This window comes from Geospiza fortis, unplaced genomic scaffold (genome assembly GCF_000277835.1).
Source record: "Geospiza fortis unplaced genomic scaffold, GeoFor_1.0 scaffold55, whole genome shotgun sequence".
NCBI lineage: Eukaryota > Metazoa > Chordata > Aves > Passeriformes > Thraupidae > Geospiza > Geospiza fortis.
In genome coordinates, this window is record NW_005054308.1 from 6,937,688 (window position 1) to 6,959,167 (window position 21,480).

Here is a 21,480-nt window from a genome sequence, read left to right on the forward strand (position 1 = left end):
CAGCAAGACCTCCTCTATGTGACACATTTGCTTTTTGCCACTGCTTATCTCCCCCCCTCCTACTCCTCACTCCCCTCTTTCTACTGTTTTAATAATTCAGCACTTACAGCCCAGAAGTAAATGCTGTGGTGAGCTGAGATGTGTGCTGTATACTCTATTAAGATGCTGGTGCTCTGTTCTTTCCCTCTGTTGTTGTTCATGTTTCCCAGCAGAATCTACACCATGCTCCTCTACTTAGTTTCCCTTGTACAAGAAACTGTACAGCATTTCAGAAGGACCAATATAATACAAAAGGCCATCTAATAAAAAAGCAGAAGGAAAATTGGTTCAACCCTCATTCCTCATCTCCTTTTACAACGTCGCTGTCGCTTTTCCATTTGTAGTAATCTTGCTTTAATATTTATGTCTCTGCCTCGGACACAGAGAGTTCAATGAGGACAAATTATGAGTTCTCAATGTCATTGTGGAAGGTTAGGTGAGAGCAGGGATCTCTGGTCTCCCTGAGTCCGTGGGTCCCATGGGAACATCCATCTGCAGCTGGGGGCCCTACAGGGGTCACTCCTTCCCTCTGAAGTGGCTGCAGGGGAGCTCCAGGTGAGGGTTGTGGGGTAAGAGAGTTCAGCTGCTTTTGCAGAGCTCCTGCTGCTCCAAGGGAACCCAGCACAGCAGCATTTTCTGCTGGGCTCTTTCTGGACACAGCAAAAAGCCAGACTGCCCAGCAGACCTGATGACAGCGTCAGACAGTTCTGGCATGTCTTTAAGGTCCCTTCCAAGCCAAACCACTCAATGATTCTAGGATTTTCAAAGACAAAATGTGCTGCAAAAGGCTCCCAGAAGACTGTGTCCCAAATGGATTTGTTAGCTGTCCCCCAGAAAGGACCCAGCCTGGCATGGGGGAAAACACTCCCATTTAAACAATGAGACAAGGTGGAAAGCTCAGATCTTTTCTTAGAGCAGAAAAATGCAGAGTTTTTTCCAGGCGCCAGAGCCCTTCTGCACATCTTTTCTGGTTCTAAGTTATGAAAGCAGAGGGTGCTGTGGAAAAGCTGTGGCTCTGCTATGGGACACTGGAGACATGAAGGCAGTGGACCACAAGAGCCTCACACAGCTTGAGAGCATGGCACCAGTGCTTCCAGCTCAGAAATGGGCCTTATTTGGGGTTTGAATGAGCACGGTGCAAAAGTCACCTCTGACCAAAGGGACTGGAGCAGAGGGGCTCAGAGAAAAGCAGTTGCCTCACAAGCAAAGATCCAAACCATGATTAATAACAAACCTGACACAGAGATGGCAATGGACCCATTTCTCCTTACACATAATCGGATCTGTCAACCACAGGATCCCCATTAACCAAACTGTCCCTATTAGAATAATAATCTAATTCTGCCCACAGAAGAAATGAGACCCTCTTAAGGATGCTTCTGATCTCACTGTCTTCTGCATAGGGATTTGCATCTAATTCCTATTAAAAGTGATCAGAAGTAGCTTGTGTTGACTGTAAACCCTTCAATATATTTAATTCTTGGTTACATGTGACTCAACAAAGTATTAGCAACCCCAAAATTGCTAAAACACTTTTAAAAACAAATAAAGCAAGCAAGTAGAATCTTGACACAAACATCATCATTTCCCTTCTTTCCTTATTTCAACAAGTTCAGTGACCTCATTAAAACCTTTGATATTTGAATTTTTTTCTTCTGTTTTGTAGTCACACTGGATAAGAACTTCATTCAAAGACTCTAGTAGAAAAATAAAAAGAGGTTTTGAGATATGAAGTACACAAGTGGAAGAGCAAGAACGTTCAACTGGCTCCTTAGAGAGATTAAAGTCAACTCCCCATGACTATCTTCCACCACCATGATTTTAATTCAAAAGTTCACTTGAATAAATGAGAATCCATGTTGTGAATTTTAGGTGACCAAACCACCATGCTGTTTCTGTTTCCTAAAACTCAGTGGCATGTGAGAAAAAAACCCAAATCCAATTTGATCTCAAAGGAAATTTATCATTTGTCAGCCAGGCAAACTAAGACTTATTTGTTGTGCTGGCAAACTTCACTGAAGAAACTGAAGCTATCAGCATATGCATTTTTGAGCAGCTCTTCAGTCACAGATTATTGTTTAAATATGAGGGAAGGAAAGCAGATCCTTATGTAAAAACCAACACTACTTTCCAGCTTCCAGGATCATTAGAGCAGCAGTGCAGGGAAATGATGGAAGGGAGCACTGTTCTGTACCTTTTGTATATTTGAAAGAAAAACATGGATTTCTTGTGATAGCACATCAGCCTGATTTGCAGTTGATCAAATATGTGGGACATATCTGCTGTCAGCTAAACACACGAGTGGAACAATGGGGGAGTGTAGAATCTGTTTGGCTTTCCCCTGCTGCAGAAATCTGTGGGAACATGCTGTCGTTGGGATGTGCTCTGGCACCTACGCCACAGAGGAGAGCTGTGAGGACAAACATTGGGGAGGAAAGCTGAGCTGAGCCTAATTGCAGCAGACACCAGAGCTCCTTCCTTGGAACCCCACCAGCTTTGCCAACCTGATGTCAGGTTCTCCATCTCAGTGTAGGGTCGCCTCCAGGCAGGGCACGCTGAGAATTAATTATGCATGCAAATCCTCCCTCCTCTTTCCCACATGTGCACAAGCACACTGCAAGTGAGCAAAGGGAAGCATGTGGGAGCTGCTTCTTGACACCACTGTTGCCAGTGAGTATGTTCTGCTGCAAGTGAGTGTGTTGGTTCTGTGTCCCAGGAGGTTTGGGCACATGGAGATGATATTGGGGCTGCAGGCATTGCAGGGCTCATCTTTAATAGCTTGCAGGGATAACTGAGATCACTATTTTATTACCCTTGCAATTTTTAAAAGGCACTTTTTCATTTTGGTGTGTGCTGGGTTAAGTGGTTTCAAAGATTTCTTCTTGTTTTGGAATCTATATTTTCTCTAATTTTTTTGGTTTGGGCTACAGGGAATAATTTGGTCACATGTGCAGCTCAGCATCGTAGGAATAGCTTTCCTGGAGAAAATGCAGTGTCTTCCCTCCTAGGTGCCATGACATTCTCCAGGGTCAGGAAGGCCTCTGAGATCTGGCAGGGACCATCTGGGCTGCCTGTCCCCTTTTGCAAGTGAGAACATGAGTCATTTGTGAGGAACATCTGGGGATATTTCATTTAATCAGGTTTTTTACCGCTCTTGTGGCTTTGGGTATTAGCACTGTCTCTGCTACTTCTGCTCTCTGACAGAGGCACATGCAGCAGCTGAATCTCCTAAGAGTCAACTGAGCCATATTATTGGCTCCCTCCAGGGGTAGCTGGGTGAAACTTAATAGTCCATGAGATACAACAAGTCAGTAGAAATGATCTAATGTCCCTTTCTAGTCTTAAACTCAGTGAAATGGTGAAAATTCTGCTTCTAAAGGAGATGGCAGATGAGCAGTTGCCAGGATCTCCTACCAGGCTTCCTCCCCAGCTGTGTCCCTGGAGAGCAGTTCCCTTTTTGCAGTCTTGGTTGCAGATTCTCAGCAGAATGCACAGTTTTCACTGCTGGAAACCAAATCCTCATTTCCATCCTTCTGTGCAGCCCATTTGCCCTTCCTCCTGCCTCAAATCCTAAGAGTATTTCAGCCCCTCTTTGTGGTGATGGTTTCTGAGAGAAACTTTTAGGGTTATCTTCTTTCACCAAAACCTGAAAGAGATATCTGTTTTATCTGACATCTGCCTTTCACCCTCGACAATGTGGATCAGGCCAAACACCCACTTGTAAAATACCTCTGACTCTCCCCATGCAGAAATCAATCTTGTTCATCTGCTCATTCTGGTTAAGAGCTGCAGCCAAAAAAAAATTCTAGCATGAATTTTTACAGACTCAAAACACCACTTTTGCTTTCCTTTCCCACAGAGAAAATGTGCAATTTAAAGTTGTGAGTGTTGATGTATTTACTGATGTATTTTTCTCCTTCTCGGAAGCATCTGCAAAGGTGGCCAGAGCTGCCTCTCTTCAGCTCCCAAATAGGTGTCCTCTCCTGTGTGTGCTTTCAGTAAAATCAGTGTTTCTCTCTGATGTACATTCTTTACCTCGAATATTTCCATATGAAAAGAGAGCTTTGGAGAAACACTGCAAGGACTAAGAATCCTGGAGTCTGTGGATTCCAAGTGAGTGAATCACAGATGCCTTTTTCCTCATTTGAATTCAAGGACACATCAGCTCCCTGATGGCTACCATTCCACAGGGAGATAGGGGCAGTCCCCTGTTTGTTCTACCACATCAGTCACTTTTTAACTAACTTATAATCTATTTTGACTTTTGCTGTAAGTTAGAAAAGTTTTTAGAGCAGTCAGATGAGCTCTGGCCTCACCTGGCTGCCACAGGCACTCTGCAGAGGGGTGCCCAGAGAGCAGCTGGTTGTCACTGGATTGTCTCTTCAGCATAACCAGGTGACAATCTTGTTAATGCCTCTGCTTTATCTAATTTTCCTTGTTGAGCAGCACTGAAGATCTCAGGGACAAATCCTGTGCCTGAAGGAGGGATATGGGGTGTCCCTGGGGTGTGGTGCAGCACACACTGGGAATGCCTCGGCCACAAATCCCAAACTGATCAATTAAACAAGACTGATAAGGGAGAGAACACAGCAGTAGGTGCCATGGTTATCAATCATTATGGACTGTATTTTCTGAGGGCTACTTTAGAGGGAAACTTTTCTGCAATAAATTACAAATTCAATACAGGATATGAGCTCAGGCACAGCCCAGAATGACATTCTCTGTCCTTTCCCACCCTGCAGCCCAGAGGCCACCAACAGCACATGCAAACAGCCACAGATGTCTGCACTTGCGTCCAAGCAAACCCTCCTCACTCGTGCTCACATCCCGGGATAGGCAAACATTTATGCTGCTGGATTTCACCCAGATTGCTGCCTGCAGGAAGGAGCTTGAGGTGGAGCTGTCCAAATTCAGCTGCTGGAGCTGATCTCCAGGCTGACTGCAGCTCTCCTCTGCAGGAAAAGCTGGGCTGGGGCCAGCTGCTCACAGATAGCCAGCACAGGGCTTGGAAAGAGGGATGCTGTTACCAGCCAATTGACCAGAACAGCTCAACTTCTGGGACCTTGCATTCCAGCACAATCCTCATCCCTTTTATTTTTCTTAATCTTTTTAGAAATCCATCAGTCAGAGGCTAGTGACTACTCCTCACTACAAAAACAAAGAGAGCTTAAAATATTTGCTTCCTCTACTTAAGGTTTACATTTCTTAGTAGTAGATTATTAGGAAGTTGCAGAGCAATCAAATGAGAATAGAATAATTAACAAATTTGCTTCATAAAATGATTAAAGGAAATGTAAGGAGTTCCAGTGATCTCTTAGTATATTAAAGAACAAGCAAGTAATTTCTTTTTAGCTTTGCTGTGTAAATTCATTTGGAGCATCTGTAATTTAAAATAGCCCTGAGATTTACATAATTTTGCAGCCACTGCTTTTACATTATGCCATGTTCAGTCCTAGAAAGGTGGCTACAGCTCTCACTCTTCATTCTTCCAGATTAACTGACACAAGAGTTTCTTTGTTTCTCTTTTGGAGATAACTCTTGGTAAGCTTTTTTTTTTTTTCCAAATTATCTGCCTTGTCCATGGCCTCTCTTATCCTGCAAGTACAAAGCAAGTGAGGGTTCTTTCCAAACTTACTAAAAGAGTGTTCACTTTCCCAGTTGTCTTTGGTACAATCTGTTTCAAATGCTGGCACTGATGATGTCTCAGAACAGTGTAGGAGGGATGCCTGAGCGTGACTGAGCCACAAAGTTAAAGAAAAAAATAAATTTTAAAAGGATAGATTCCTTTTGAATAGAAAAGAAATCCAAGAAAGCCATGCCTTGCCTAAAACAAAACAAACCAAGCCAGCTAAGTTTATTGTCTGGACTATTAATTGTACTGGATTGTTCATCTGTCCTGAAAATGTCTCTTTAATCACTCAGTGAGGCTGAAGCCTGGGTCTCTGGAGATCACGTTCTGATCTCTCACATATGGTATCTCACACCCTTCATTAGACCCACTGCTCCAGCCACATGGAAAAGATGCTCAGACTATTTCCATCTGTATCTGCTGCTTTTCTTCCTGGATGTGTCAGTCTCACGATGAGGGCAGTGACTCCAGCTGATACAGACACAATTGCTGATTGCAAAGAGAGGCACTGCTGTGAACATAAAGAGAAGAGGGGGTTATTTCCGTCTCAGTTTGGGCCTTCTGAGGCGTCCCTGCCCTGCAGAACAGCAAATTCCCTTGTGGGAGGAAAATGCTGAGATCACAGGTGCTAATCAGTGAAAAGAGGATGAGCAACCCTGCGAACAAACTGCGGGACTGGGATGCCCAAAAACTGGGCTCAGATCCAAGACAAAGGAAAAAATGTCTTCAGTCTCATGAGATTCCATTCTCAGCTCTCAGCACCACCACGAAGCCTGGCTGCTTTGTTTCAGGGGTGAGACGGGAGCAGGGACTGCTTTGCACAGTGGGAAGCAGGATTTCTTGCTCTTCCCTCTGAATGTTTGGCACTGGCAGTAGCAAAGTGAGGAGCAAGACAATGGCTCAAAGCCAGCCAGAATTGACTTTGTGTCCCTGCTGGAGGGACAGAGCTTGCATGGAGCCCGGCTAAGGGTGCAAGAAGCTCATTTTTAGGAGGCTGTCTGCAGCCACACATGCAGAAGGTTGGGTACTGGCAGTTAGCAGCAGAAATCAGGTCAGGGGATTCCCAAGCAGTGCAGAGCACTTGCCAGGGGACCCCAGAATGTCACATCCAACTCCTCAGCCTGCACTGGCGTTGGGAGAGCAGCGAGTGATGTGTGAAGTGTCGAGTCAGTATAAATGTCACAGCCAAAGGTCTTCAGAGTCACAGTGACAAGAGGAGGAAACACTGGTGCCAAGAGTTCTGACACAGGAAAAGTGCTGTCACTGCCACCACCTCCAGCTTGGAGATTTATTGATGGTAACTTGGGATGTGCCATAAACAGGGGTGATATTGAGTGAGTCTGACTGTCTCAGGGGCTAAGTTTTACAACACAAAGTGTGAACTCTCTCTGCCTCACTGAGGTCCTCAGGCATTTTCCCAGCAGCTCCCACGATCTCATTAAGTGCTCTGCAGAGAAGGGCTCCAACCCGAGGGAGCCCTCCCTGCACAGCACAGGGGCTGAGGACAGACAGACAGACAGACAGACAGACACCTGCCGGGGAACCCAGCGAGCCCTCCTGGGGGAGACCTCCCAGGACACTGCTGATACCTCACTGGGCTCACAGCCCCATCTCCATGGCTTTGTGAGGAAAGCAGAGATTGCCAAAGTTGTGTTCCCAAGTACCGACACACTCCCAGTGCCAGAGGCTCTGACTCAGAGGCAGCAGCTCATGCCCCAGGACAGATCCCCCTGGAGCTGTGCTGTGGCTGTGTTGAACCCTGTGAACCTTTGCTGAGATGCCCTCTCAGAGTGGTTTCCTCAGCTGCTGAGGTCAAACCCATGGTTTCCCTCTGGAGTTGTTGGGGCTGTGCTGCCATGCAAAGGCTTTCCTTCTGCTCCCTGAATGCATCCAGGGCTGCAGTAGCCTCTTTCTGCTGAAGGGTTCCCATGTTCAGATAACTCATTTTATTCCAGAAGCAGCAAAATCTTCAGCAGAGCCCTGGGAACACTGATTTCATGGGTTTTTTTGGGTAATTTCTTCCTATCAAAAGTAAAGCAGGTCTGTGGAGACCAAGAGCAGGGCACTCCATGGCCACAAGCCCTGTTCTTCACAGGTTGCCTTCACCCACCCACCCACCTGGGGGAAAATTTTCTAGCCCAGAAAAACCCTGCAGCTTATCTCAGGGAAAAGGTTTATTTTGGTGACACTGCTGAGAAACCTCCTTGATTTTCTGCCCTCACCCCCTTCCCCTCTGCTCCTGCAGTCTGCTCACAGTTCTCCAAGGGCGTCTATGCCATCTTCGGGTTTTACGAGAGGAGAACCGTTAACATGCTCACGTCTTTCTGCGGGGCTCTCCACGTCTGCTTCATAACCCCGAGCTTCCCCGTGGAAACCTCCAACCAGTTCGTGCTGCAGCTGCGCCCCGAGCTGCAGGATGCCCTGATCAGCGTCATCGAGCACTACAGCTGGCAGAAGTTCGTGTACATCTACGACGCCGACCGCGGTAAGTCGCAGCTCCCTTGGAGGGGTTTGCAGCCCCACATTTCTCTTCACAGAGAAAAGCAAGGCACAGTTCCTCCCAAGAATATTCTTATCTCATTTGCTGTGCCTGTGTTTGTGCCAAAGTAGAATGCAATGTGGAGATTGTTTACCTAAAGTGATGGTGTTTTGGTTCCTTGGCCTATCAGGGCCAAGCGTGTCACCCTGATTTTTTAAGATTTTCTAAGCCTTCTGATATTTACATTCTTGTAACAAACTTTCTCACGCACTTTCTGTAAATAATTTATTGTTTTGCATTCTTTTATGGAGGAGGAGAAATTTGATGGACTGTTGGTTTGTCCAGTGTCATTGGAGAGGTGGCACTTTCACCCTCCAATCCACTGTCACTTTTGGAAATCTATAAATGTTGGAGTCAGAAAATAAACTTCCCTTTTTTCACCTTGAGAGCAGCAGTGTGTGCGCTCGTGTTGTTTCGTGTCCTATAGTGACACAAGTGTGTGTGTGTGTCAGGACTGTTGGCTGACAGTCACGAGATTCTGTGCAGTTGTGTGCAGTTGAGTGCTTGGCAGATTCAGTTTAGATGTTATGTAATATAGTATAGAATAATATAGTATAATAAAGTAATTAATTAGCATTCTGATAAGATGGAGTCCTCCTCATCATTCCTCCTTCTTCAGGGCCTTCTCAGCACAGCTATAGGGGTTACCAGGCAGATAAAGACAGTGGTCTAGAAGGAGTCTTAACGTCCAAAATTTGTGGGTTTGGGTCAACCTATACCTGCCCTGTTTGTTTTTCTTTTAAATATCCCTTTCTGCTGAAGGTGAGCATTGATCTTAAAGAAGCATTAGCCTGACCTGATGTGTGTGTGTGTGTGTGTGTGTGTGTGTGTGTGTGTTTATGGGGTCAGATCCAAGCCCCATCAACACAAGGGAAATACTTGATGTGCAAATGGTTTGGAATTCAAAATGGGGAAATTGTTTCTATTCAATAGATCCCATATTGAACTGGGCTGTCAAACTCAAGGGCACTGAGTCCTGAGTTTAAACATGGGCAGACACTTGCTCAGATCTCACCTAAGCCCACAGCCAGGTGTGAAATGTGTGTTTGTGGCAGATAGCTTGGGGAACTCCAAACTCCCCATGTTGGTGCATGTCAGTTTTCTATGTAAAAGAACAAAACCCTATGTGGGGTAATGGAAGATGTTACCTAACTTTCTAAACCACAAACCAAAAAAGGGCTAGAAAGCTCATTGCTCCACGATTCAGTTTTCCCAGCCCTCAGATGCCTTTAAAGCTCCAGGCTTGGAGGCTGCAAGCAAAGCAGACTTGTGGAGGATAGGGCAGAGGTAAGGTGATTCACATCTCCGTCCTGGAAGTTTTAATTATCCCCTGAAGGGACAGAATGGGCTTTAGAGACAAGGAGAAGCTATTATCCCATGAAGGGACAGAATGGGCTTTAGAGACGAGGAGAAGCTATGAAAGCATCCCACCTGCTTTCTGTTGTCATGAGGCACGGGTACTCAGAATATTCCAAAAGCACAGGGTTGTTCAGGGTTGTCCAGCATGATTCCAGAGAATTGCTATGTGCATCTCCTCTAGAAAGCTGTGAATGTAATTTAAGCAACATAATTCTAAAAGTAATGGTCTCCTGATGAGATGCTGCTGAGAGAGAAGCATGCTGAATGTGACAGTGTGCTGTGATTGATGAGGGTGTCCCTAACCCTAGGAGCACACAGCCTAAGCAGATCAAAGATGAGAAGGAAATCAAGTCATTGAGAGAGAAATGAAGTTATTTGGGGAACAGGAAGACGGGGATTAGAGTTCTTATCTGAATCCCACAGCAGGGCCTGATCAACGAGACTGATCTGCCAGTTACAAAGGAAAATCAGACCTGGAGTCATCTGTGCCAGGCCAGAAAAAGCAGGAGTCATTAATTCTAGCCCAGATGGTGTTAGGTTAGATCAAGACTATGAGCTGCTCTCTGTAGTTCTGCTGCACTCTCATGACTGTCTCCAGCCTGGCTTGAGGCAGCTACACAGGTTGCCAGGAGGATGGAAAGATGCCATTGCACAACTGAAACCTGGCTCTCCCCCTTCTCTTCCCACCCCAGGGTTGTCAGTCCTGCAGAAAGTGCTGGACACCGCAGCTGAGAAGAACTGGCAGGTGACAGCTGTCAACATCCTGACAACAACAGAGGAGGGCTACAGGATGCTCTTCCAGGAGCTGGAGAAGAAGAAGGAAAGGCTGGTGGTGGTGGACTGCGAGTCTGAGAGGCTGCACATCATCCTTAACAAGGTTGTGCTGGTGTGGGCCTTCTGGGAGGGGTCTTGCATGCAAGGAAGAGTTGTTTTTCCCTGGAGTTCTCCCCATTTTTGCCTGATCCTGGTCTCCTTGTGTCTCTGGAGTTGGGGTGTGTGCCTGCAGCTGCTGGGCTCTCAGGCATTTCTCTGCTGTGTTACTGGGGAAACAGTAAAGCTGCAGGAATAGCACAAGCTCTCATGAATTCATGCTGAGTGAGCTCCACTGCTCCTTGCCCCCTCCTTGCCTGACTCCTTTGCTGAGCCCTTTACACCTCCCTGCTCCCCAGTGAGTTTGCTCTGTGCTAATTCCTCCGAGCAGCGTGCACAAGATGTGGCACCTCCTGGTTCTGCAGCGTCTTTCTCCAGGTGCTGAGTTAAGCTGGAGGTGTGGATTGGCACTGCCAGATTCCTGGTCCCCCAGCCTCCATGTGCTGCACCAAATTCTCACACCTGTGCCAGCAGGACAGAAGGATTATGGTACATCTGTCCTGAATAGGGATTTATGTGGACTGGAGACAAATACAAGCCCAGGGGTAGGTTGAGTGCACAATTCACCTCCAGCCACGAGACCTTTCCCTCTCACACCTACAACCCTTCCACCACTGGAAGGGTCTGGAAAGGGCCATTTCCACTGCTTTACTCCTCAAAATCAGCTCACTCTTACCTTGTGCTTCCCAGGTCTCCTTATCTAAGGTACCTTTCATCTCTGTCTCACACTTGAGCTGCTCCCTATCTGGGACAAGGACTGACATTTCACCAGATGCTCAGGGATAAGCACCATCCATCCTGGATGTCTCTGAGTGCTCCTCTGTTAGGTGGAATAACAAAGCAGAGAGCAGGTTGTAACCTCAAAGCCAAGGTTGCATTCATGAAAGAGAAAACAGGTTATTCCAGAGGGTTAAATCTTCTCTCTGGCTATGGAACAGCTGCAATTGAACAAAATTTTGGACAAGACCTAGGCAGTGAATTTGGGTTTTCTTTAGAGTATACCAAATTTCTAGGATTAATAGTGTCAGTCTTTTAAGCCTGGTTTGTCTAAAAGAATCTTAAATTGTATAGTAAAATATTACTAGTCTTCTTGATATGAGCAGGAAAATAAGGCTTTCTTTCAAATTTCTTCACATTGGAGCAAGTGTTAAACCTAGGTATAGGAAAAGCTATTTGTAAGAGCACTAAAAATCCAGATACTGTGATTATTTGTTTTGCAATGCTATAAAAAATATCAGTTCCCAGGGAGAAGAGGTACAAAGCTGTGTTTTACTACAAAAATTACAGAGCAATTCCAGCAGCCATCTGTGCCTGGAAGGTAACACTCCAGTGAAGGATGGGGCTCTGAACAACTTTTTCAGATGTCTGTAGTCCATTTTCATCCTTTTTAACATTCTTGTTCCAAGTCCACCAGGATTTCTGAGAGCAGAGGTAGTTGTCCCAGTGTGACAAAGTGATGCCAGGTTTTTCATAGTGTACAGATGACTGGAGGGATTCAAAGATAGCGTTCAGCTCGTTATCATGTGAAATTCAGCTGGGACTGTAACTTGGGTCTAACTTGGGCTGCTGGCTGGTCTCTCAGCTCCCCACACCAGCAGCCTCTGTGGGAGTGTCACTGTGCTCTTTGCCCCGTCCCTCTGACTGTCTGAGGTATTCCAAAAGCTGCCTCAGCCTCTCGGGGACATTTCAATGCATTTATCTTCTTCCCTGACAAGCCTGTCTCTGTCTCTCAGTGGCAGTGGATTTGTGATTTGTGCTCCACAGTGAGCAGGAGAGCTGGGGATGGCTGTCCAGCACCTGTGCCTCTCACACCCACACCGCTGCTTTTCATTTTCCCTCCATACACAAAACACAAATAACACCAGTGACTCCAGCAAGGCAGCCCTCAGCTGTGGAGGAGCCAGAGCTCTGTGTGTTAAAAATGACTTGGTTTCTCTCTGGGAGATTTCTCTGCGTCATGTCTCAAGGGTTTGATTTGTCATTTGTGAGGCAGGCCTTGGATCAGGGCAGGTTGCCGTGGGGTTGTGCTGTGCAGCCTTAATGGGATAAGTACTGGGTGGGTTGCGTTCCATCAAAGCCCTCTATTGTTTCTTCCTTGTCTCTCATTAAAATGAGTAACTGGAATTTCTCCTCTGCCAGTGTTTCACTCTGAGAGGATTTCTCTCTAATAGATGTCAAACTCTCCCATTAAGAAGTGGGTAATGAAACCTAGGTGGCCCAAGTGAGCAATCAGCATGCAGCCCAGCACAGCCTCTCACCACAGTCAGGAGGAGTGATAAATGCTATTATAACCTCAGCTTGCTACTGCTGTCCGGACGCATTAGGACTGAGCAAGCGTTTTAAAATAAATTAAGATCACAAATAACTGTGTAAAACACAGGAAACGAGCTTCATAATTCAGGTGGATGGGCTGTAAGATTAACAGCTCAGGGAGAGCTGGATGGCAGCCCTCCTCGGTTCATCGGCTCTGACACCTCATAAAATAACAAAGGAGAGCTGGGGCTGAAGGAGCCAGTGCCAGCTATTGTTGACACTGGAGAAAAGGGGAATTGGATCATAATTCTTAGACATCCCAGTGCACCAGAGATTCTCCTTCCTCCTGCGAGGTCTGGGACTTGCTGCAAAGGTCAGTCTCAGCTGATGGATGGAAAGGGACGAGTTTGGTCTGCTTTTGTTCTTAGATCAGGCAATGGAAGATACTCAGAAAACCACCCATAATGAGGTGTATATCTTCACAGCTTTAGGTAGACAGAGGATTTTTCTGAGAGCTCCAGACGCCTCAGCAGAAGCCACACTGAGGGATCCTGTGCAGGGAAGCTGGTGGAGCTGGCATTAGCTGTGTAAGGAACTGCTTCTAAATGAAGCCTTCATTGGAGTTAATTGCCACCCCCACGTTAACGCTGAGAACCAGATGAGTTTTATTATGCATACAAGAGCACTTCATCAGAGAAGGGCTAAGGTAGACGAACCAGTTGCACAGAGCAAGTGTCAGCTCATTTATTATCCATTTGGAAATCCCTAAATGACTGCTCATGATAATCTGGGAGTGCTGTCCCATGGGGAGGATCAGTCTCTGCCCTCATCTGACACTTCTCAAATACCTGCTGCCAGCCTGGTACCAGAGACCAGTCCTAGGTACACTGATTTCTGGCTGAATCTGCAGTGGTTTTAGGATCATTCTGGCTCTGAGTATCTTTCTGTCCTCACTGCAGTTTGTGCAGATTTTGCCTGTGCCTGTTGGCAATGCAGGCAGCAATTCGGAATCAATTCATATGACAATGGAAATAAGAGGTAGTGTTGCCAGCCAAGAAACCTAATGGAAACAGCAGAGTTCTCTCAGAAACTGGCAAATCTTGTGTTTGTACAGGCTTTGAGGGCATTTGGGCCTTTTTTTTCCACTTTCTTCTTTCTGTTTGTAGAGTGGCTCAATTGCAGATGGTATCTGACTAGTAAACTAGTAAGAATTTAACAGTGCTGCTGGAAATCAATAGAGAGGGATTTCAATGAAAAAATGGAGTCAGCAAGAATAATGAAGACTTTTACGAGTATTCTTTCTGTACCCTTTTTAAATTAAGGGAGAAAAATACACAGGCCAACTGATGAGTGCCTCTGTTCCCCCCAGTCACAGGCAAATCTGCAACAGGTAGCAAAGGGAAAAGAAAGGGAAACTTTTCCAGCTAACACAGAAAAAGTTAGTTGTTACAGATTGGTAAGCAATTGTGATGATAAAAGAAAATAAAAACCTGACTCTGCTGTGTCAGGGACAAAGGAATAAGTGGCAAAGCACATGTATGGGACACCATGCATGTGAACCTATAAATTATCTCAATGAACATGCAGGGGAATCCTCTGTGGCTTGCCCAAACAGCTTCATTCTGGAGATGTAGTTTGAAACTCCACTTGTGCACAAAAACTTACCCATAACCTAAACTTCCAGCCATCTCTCCCAGGCAGGTGTTTGCAGCTGGGAGGATGTGCAGGATTGCTCTCTAGTTTTACCTAATGTTTCAGTTGCTTTCATAGGACACAGAGACTCCAACTCCCCATTTGTTCCTTTGATGTCTAAAATACAAATCTTGTTAAGGCTTTTTTTTTCTGCCTGAGCCTGTAGGAAACAGGTTGGTTTGGTCGTTTTCTCTCCCTGCCTGCACAATGTTCTTGGGGATCTTGTCCTGTCTAATTTCAGATTTGCTGCTCAGGTATCAAGTGTGAAAGCTCTGGCCATCCTCTAATAAGCTTGGGAACTTTTCTTTTGCTATGTTTTCCTGCTCACAGCTGAAGAGTCTCAGCAAGGAAAAATAAGAGTGAGAAAGGGCAGATAACAGATATTCTTCTTCCTTTGTTGATCTCTGCTAATTATCCTCGTTTTTTATCTTGCAGATCATCTCGCTTGAAAAAAATGGGAATGGATACCACTACATTCTGGCAAATATGGTGAGTTACCCTAATTGGTGGGGTTTTTCCTATCTCTCAGTTTCGTAAAGCACTATATTTATAATTACTGAGCTGTACACTCTTTTTCTCATCCACCTTCTAGGTAAAAAAAAAATACCAAAGTCTTTTGCTGTGCTCTTCTTGTGGAGTTTTCTCTCTTGATCCAGCAAGATTATCTGCAGGGTATCTCCAAGTGTGCTGGGGTTTTGCAGTGGTTTGACCTTGGCTGGATGACAGATGCAGGCCAAAGTAATTTTATCACTCCCCCCTTGGTGCTAAATGAAATCTGACTGTCATGGCTCTAGGGAGAGAATTGAATGCAAAGATTTCTTTAAGGAAAGGATTCTCCCTTTACTGCAGGGAGGTGCTGCCTGAGGACTGGGCAGCACTGGGCAGTGGCAGGGCCATCTTCCTGAAGCAAGTCTCACAGGAGGATGGAAAATTTCTTTGCCTAGGGAGATTAGGGGAGAGGTAACAGAGAAATTGAGGTTTTCCACAGCAGAGCTCCTTCCCTCTCCTCCCCAAATGTGTCCATCCGTCCAGGAGGGTGCACTGCAGAGGCTGGGCTGCTGCTGGCACTCTGGAGCTGCTCTCCTGGGATTTCTGTGTCCCTGTGGGGTGAGCCATGTGCAGGCTCTGGACCTGTTCTTTCAGCACAGAGCAGCATCTGGGAGGCAGCACGTCAGCCCTGGGGTAATTAAACTTTAAACTACCAATTAGTCAAGCAGTTGCTGCCCTTCTCCTTTTCTCAGTCCCAAGATAACTCTGTAATTTACCAGGCAAAAATGGCCACATCATTACCCTGCAGTGCCCTGTACTGACCCTGCACCCTGTGCTGGCTGCCTACCGTGTAATTACAGAGATTAAAATGTTACCTTGTGCAGGGAGAGACATGCAAAACTACAGAGCAGCCAATAACTTCAGCTGCTAATTTAAAAAAAAATTATTATTTGCCATAAGCCAGGTCCTGGATGTTTATGAAAGTCCCTTCATTAAAGTTAAGCAGGAAAGTGAGCTGGAGTCACTGGAGTGAACATGCCTGTGCAATTTTAAGTACACCCACACAGAAGGCTGAATGACAATATCACCTCTTCCCCCTGCACAGTTTCATAAGGATAAATGCATGAAAGGCACGAGGTGAGCTGAACTACCACTCAGGTGTAGGAGATTTGAAGGACATTTCTTAGGATACCACTCTCCCTCACCTTCACCCAGAGAAAAGTACACTTGTCCCATCTTTAATGTGTTTTCTCAGCCTTTGCACAAATGCTGAGAGGACAGAGCTGGCTGGGAGAGGTTGCATACTCAGCCAACAGGGTTTATAAATAATTAACTTGGAGCAAAAGGCTTTTCATTTCTCCAGCCTCTCTGCAGGGACATTCTGCCTCCGCTGCAGCTCAGTGGAGGAGGCTTTGGGTCCCACAGCGTCTGACAGGACCACCAGAATTCACTGGTGTGCTTTCCAAGCAGCTTGGATTCTGGGGAGAAGGAGGAGAGTGAAAGGAATTCAAGCTTCACCTTTGGTCTTTCCTGCTCCTTAAAACCCAGCATCACACAAGAGCCAAAAGTCAGAGAGGGGAGTACTTAAAAAAAAGAAAAAAGAGTGGGGGATAATCAGACAACATGGGAAAACTATTTTTAAAAAAATCCTGGCACTCCTCAAGGTTAAGAAGGTCTTTTCCAGGGCAGATTAATGTGGGCAGGTTCAGACACCAGCAGCCAAATCAGCTCCTGTAATGTGCTGCACCATGCAAGAGCTACTGGATGATGGGTTCAGCAAGGAGAATGGCAAAAAGGCTCTGAAGATCCCATGTTTCTGAGACCACAGGGCAGCAAGGAAGGACAGCAAGCCTCCCTGAGTGAGGATGGCCAGGGATTTTATGAGAGATTGGCAGAAGCTGGCCTCTGGCAGGGTTAAACCCTGGTGCGAGCGCTCTGATCCGAGAGATCACAGCAGGTTTTACCCTCTTCTGAGGACACCTCATGGCTGGATTAGAGCCTCCAGAGGGTGTAGCGTGCTGTAATTTATTCCCACTGACTCACACTCATAGTGGTAGACCTCAAACACCCCTCATTTCCCCCTGCAGACATGTCCTAGGATGACAGGGCGTGCGTTGCCCACGCACACTCCCGTACCCTCGTGCGCGCCCGCGTGCCTGGAGAGCAGCCCTGCTTGGGGAACTGCCTCCTCCTGGAGCACTGAGTCCTCAGAGAATACATTAAGAGCTAAAACCCGGAAGTGTTGGGTTTCCAAATGAGTTATTTTTCATGCCCTGTGCTGGCTGAGGCAGTCCTGAGTTAGGATTCTCACCCTGTGTAAAGATCAGGACAAGGGAACCCTCAGCCCGTTCGTAGCCACCAAGTTTCCTGCACTAGCTGGAGCAAGGGGAGGAATTTCCAACCCCTGCCTTTTGCCTGACCTACTTGGGCATGGAAAAATGGGGACATGGTTATGGAAATGACACACTGAAAGCAAATATTGGCAAACATTTCTGGGTAACCCCACTTAAATTCCTTTTTTTAGCTATATGCTTGTTCAGAGCTATACAGAGCTGAAAAACCCAAGCAGCAGCACACCACTGCCCAGTCACAGCAGCTTCAAACTGGTGTTCCATCAGGAATGCAAAATGAGTTTGTAAGGCATTGCACAGGCTGAATAAGGTCTAAAAAAAATCATCCATAGGCACAGTTTGGAATGGAGGAATTCCCTGTCTGTCCACAGCCAATCCATGGGCAGTCACTGCCTTGCATTAGCCTTGCTGAGTGTTTGCCCAGCAGTTGCTCTGGGTGAGCTGTAGTAAAGTGCTGAGCAGAATTTGACAGCAGCAAGTGAAAGCTGGTATTTCCTAGCAGGAACAGCTTTCTTTTTCAGTGAAATTGCTGTTGCCAAGGTGAGACAATAATATTTCTGTGTTCACAAACAAAATGAAACCATTCTGCACCCTAGGCCATGGGCAAACATCCTTCTCTGGATGTGCTACACCTGCTAAAGACACAACTTCTCTTGTCTCCCCAGCCCTGCCCATCCCATGAAGGTCTGACTGCAACATCCCTGCCAGGGGAAGGGTTTCTGTGAGCATCCCTCCTTCTCCTCGAGCCAACTTTGGCACTCTTCATGGCTTTTGCAAACTGATGAAATCCTGGTCTTTTTAACCAGTACCCATCAGAGTTACCCCAGTGAGATTTTACCAGAGCTAACCTGGGTATTTGTCAGGTGCACTGGCAGTTTGCAGTCATCTTTCTCTCTCTCTTTCCCCCTGTGGAGCTCAAAGAGATTTGGCAACTTTTAAAAGTGTTTGTTTCTGTGAGTCTCATTTTTCTAAGCTTTGTTCTCAGCCTTTGAGATCATCAGTTCTAGCAACCACAAAGAGTAAAAAAAATACAGTCAATAGTATCAGAGGAACAGGCTTAGAAACTTCTGGGATTCCTTTCTTTTGATGTTCAGGCTTTTTGCCCATAACCTTGGCTTTGTGTATCTGTTTGTCCTATGCCATGGATGTGAGCTGACTACTGTCAGGAGTGGGAGAGCATCAGCTTGGGCAGAGAAAAATCTTTGTCATTAAATGAGGGACATTCATGTGACCTGTCTTTAAAGGAGAAGTATGAAAGACAGCTGCCACATCCAGTGTTTCAGCCTCTTTTTCTTTCCTGGTGCATTAGACCGAGTTGTTCTTTCAGCAAGGGCTCTTTTTTTTCAAGATGAATAGATAAGTGTACGAGATTGCTGATGGCAGGTGTAGCAGGGAAAAGTAAAGGTAAAAACAGTGTTGATTAGCAAAGATAAGCACATTTTCCTGTGCCATTCTACATCAGCCTGTGTCAGCACTGAGTTAGGCCATGGACAGTTTCCCTTTGCTGGCAGTTTTGGTGCTGGTGGAGGTTACTGTGATGCCTTAGGGAATCTAGAAATAAAACAGCACACTTTTGAGAAAATATTAGTATAGGAGGTAATATAAAGGTTGGTCTTGATTGGAGGCCTCCATAGGCAGATATGGAAAAATGTTCACAAAATGCTCACCACCCCATGGGGTGAATGCAGTGTTATAAGTTTAGCAAATTAACATAATTGACAAAAATCACCAATTAGGAGCACAAGAGATGATGCAATTTCCCCCAGTTCAACCATCTCTAAATCTTCCCCCCTCAGATGGAAACTAAACTTTATGAAAATGTGTCTTGAAGAGCTTTTCAGCCTTGCATCCCAGAAAGAACCAAGATGGAATTGGGGTCTTGGAATGTGTTTTGTCTTTCTGCCTAGGGAAAAGGTAGGGAAAAGTACTGGGGAAACTAGCCACAGATACAATAGGGCACAGAACTACAAATACATGTATAAAAAAATAGAGAATATATTAAAAAAAAAACCAAAAATCATTCTGCTCAGAGAAAGACAATATAATATATCAGTGAAAATTCTGCATTTCACTTCCAAACAGCTTTTCTGTCCTGACTCAAAAATTATCAAGCAGAAGAACCCCATATAACATTATCTCATCTGAATTACTGATAGTAAGAGACACAGCAGTGCCCTGAATTAAATTTTGCTTGAACTTGAGTGTCTCATGTATAAGAAAATTATCTGGTTTGATACAAAACTTGCCCACACAGGATAATATGAGCAGCAACCTTGGGAGGATTTTTGCAGTAGTTAATGAGGACTCAAAAACATGAGTGACTTACTGTGGCTTAAAAAAATCAGAGCATCAGGTGAGTAACTGACAGATTATATTACAGCTATTGGAAGGAAAAATGTGTTTGCTTAAACTTCAGCAAAATGGTGTTAAACTAAAAGGTTTCCTCAGCCATTTGCAGTCTCCTAATCCATTATCCCAGCTCAGCTGCAAGTGGTGATGTGTAAATCCACAGTATCTGCCTCATGGTGACTTCATTTGTCCTCTCTTCTAGTCAGAACATGCTTAGCTTCAGCTTCCTCGACCAGATTTATGCTTCTGTTTGCTAGACAAAATATTCCATTACTGATGTTTAGGTCCTTGCAAACTGGGATCAGGTCATCCCTTAATCATATCTTTGATTGAATTCATGGCATCTGCCACTGCACGGCACATTTCCCAAACCTTTAAATCAGTTTATGCCCTGGAAGCTCTCTAATGCACAAACATCCACCCAGAGCATCCCTTCCCCTGCCTGGACTGAGCCTTCTGACAAGATGTGTGTGGTCATTTATATCCACAATGTGCTGCAGCTGCAAGATTGGGCAAATAATACACACAAAAAAAATCTGCAGAGCTGCACCAAGGAGAAGTTGCTGTTCACCTCCAACCCCTTGTGCTTAGAGGCTGGATTCTCACCTCACTTGGCTTGTGTTGTAACTACAGACAGGACAAAACACTCTCATCAAGCTGCAGGGCTGGGAAGCTGTCTGACAGTGCCCCCTTCTCCTTTCTTTTCCCTTTCTTCACTCACTCCTAAGTCCCAGTGGGGACTCACACGTTTTGCTGCCCCAGTGGGATCTGACACATGAATAACTCTGCAGAGGAGAGCTCCTCTCCCAATGGAAGGCACAGTGGAATGAGACTGGAGCAGATGGGCTCTTTTTTGACATTGCCTCCTTATTAATACAAAGTGATGGGAGTGAGGAATGATGCTTCACTGGAGAAGTTAAGCTTGAAGATAATTTGGGGTATTAGAGCTGCTCTGTCTGGAAGCACTCCATTTCTTGCTCCCTGCAGTAAGTCACTGCTGTACCTTGGAGTGACAGGAACCACTTTGTATTCACTCAGCTCATCTACAGCCATTCAGAAGCAAAAATTTTGCTTTGCAAAGTTTCTTATAATCATAAAATCTGCTGCAAGGAAGTAGTCTGGCATTGCAAGTCATGCATTTAAACAGAGCTGGGCCAGTTTCCCAACGCTGCCACAGGTTTCTGTGGCACCCACCCAAGCTCAGGGTGAATTGCTTCAATGCTTTTGGCTTGAAAAGGAATATTTCAGTGTGCTATTAAAGAAAAGAGAAAGCAGACTCCAGTCTCTTCATCCCAGACAGAAAGAGACTTAAAAAACCTAATACTCCTCCCTGGGATCAGGGGGCTCTGTTGCCTCCAGCCAACAAGCCTTCTCCAGGCAATTCAAGAGAAAGGGGTGGTTTTCCCCTCTCCTCATTCAAAGCTGAGTTTGCCAGTCTCAGGGGGAGACCTGGAGAGTTCAGAAGATGCAGCAGGAGGAGAGAAAACAGCACTGTTTCTCAGGAACGTGTGTGTCTTCAAGGAGACTCTCTAATGTTCTTTATCCCAGGGAAGGAGGAGGCTTGGAGCACAGGCAGGGAGGTTTTCAGCTGGGCTCTGGGGTGGTTTCTGAGCCCACAGCCTGCCCAGAGCTCAGCCCGTGCTTCTGCAGCTTCAAAGGCATCACAGGAGGCACCTGCAGGGGAAGGGCCAGCAGTTAATGTGAGCTCAGTGAAATACAAAGAGAATCTGGAGGTGTGGGTGCGTTGCCATTGCTGGGATGGTGTCCTACCAGCAGCTGTGCCACCAAGGGTCATCAGGAGGCAGAGTTCAGGACAGTGAGGCAGTGAAATATGAGGGTGAAAGGAGAGATGCAGGGCAGTCTGTGAAGATCTAGATTTGAGCATGGTTGTGGACGAAGGGATGAGGTTT

General features: G+C 45.8%; 1 protein-coding gene across 2 annotated transcripts in view; it reads left to right on the forward strand.

Moving 5' to 3' along the window:
• The window catches only part of GRIA1 (glutamate ionotropic receptor AMPA type subunit 1), a 121,098-nt gene that overhangs the window by 47,786 nt on the left and 51,832 nt on the right, over nt 1–21,480 (forward strand). For both annotated transcript variants that reach the window (XM_005418752.2, XM_005418751.2), the window contains exons 3-5: nt 7,914–8,153; nt 10,259–10,443; nt 14,817–14,870. In XM_005418752.2, the coding sequence (XP_005418809.1) occupies nt 7,914–8,153; nt 10,259–10,443; nt 14,817–14,870 (479 nt within the window). The remainder of the gene's footprint in view (nt 1–7,913; nt 8,154–10,258; nt 10,444–14,816; nt 14,871–21,480) is intronic.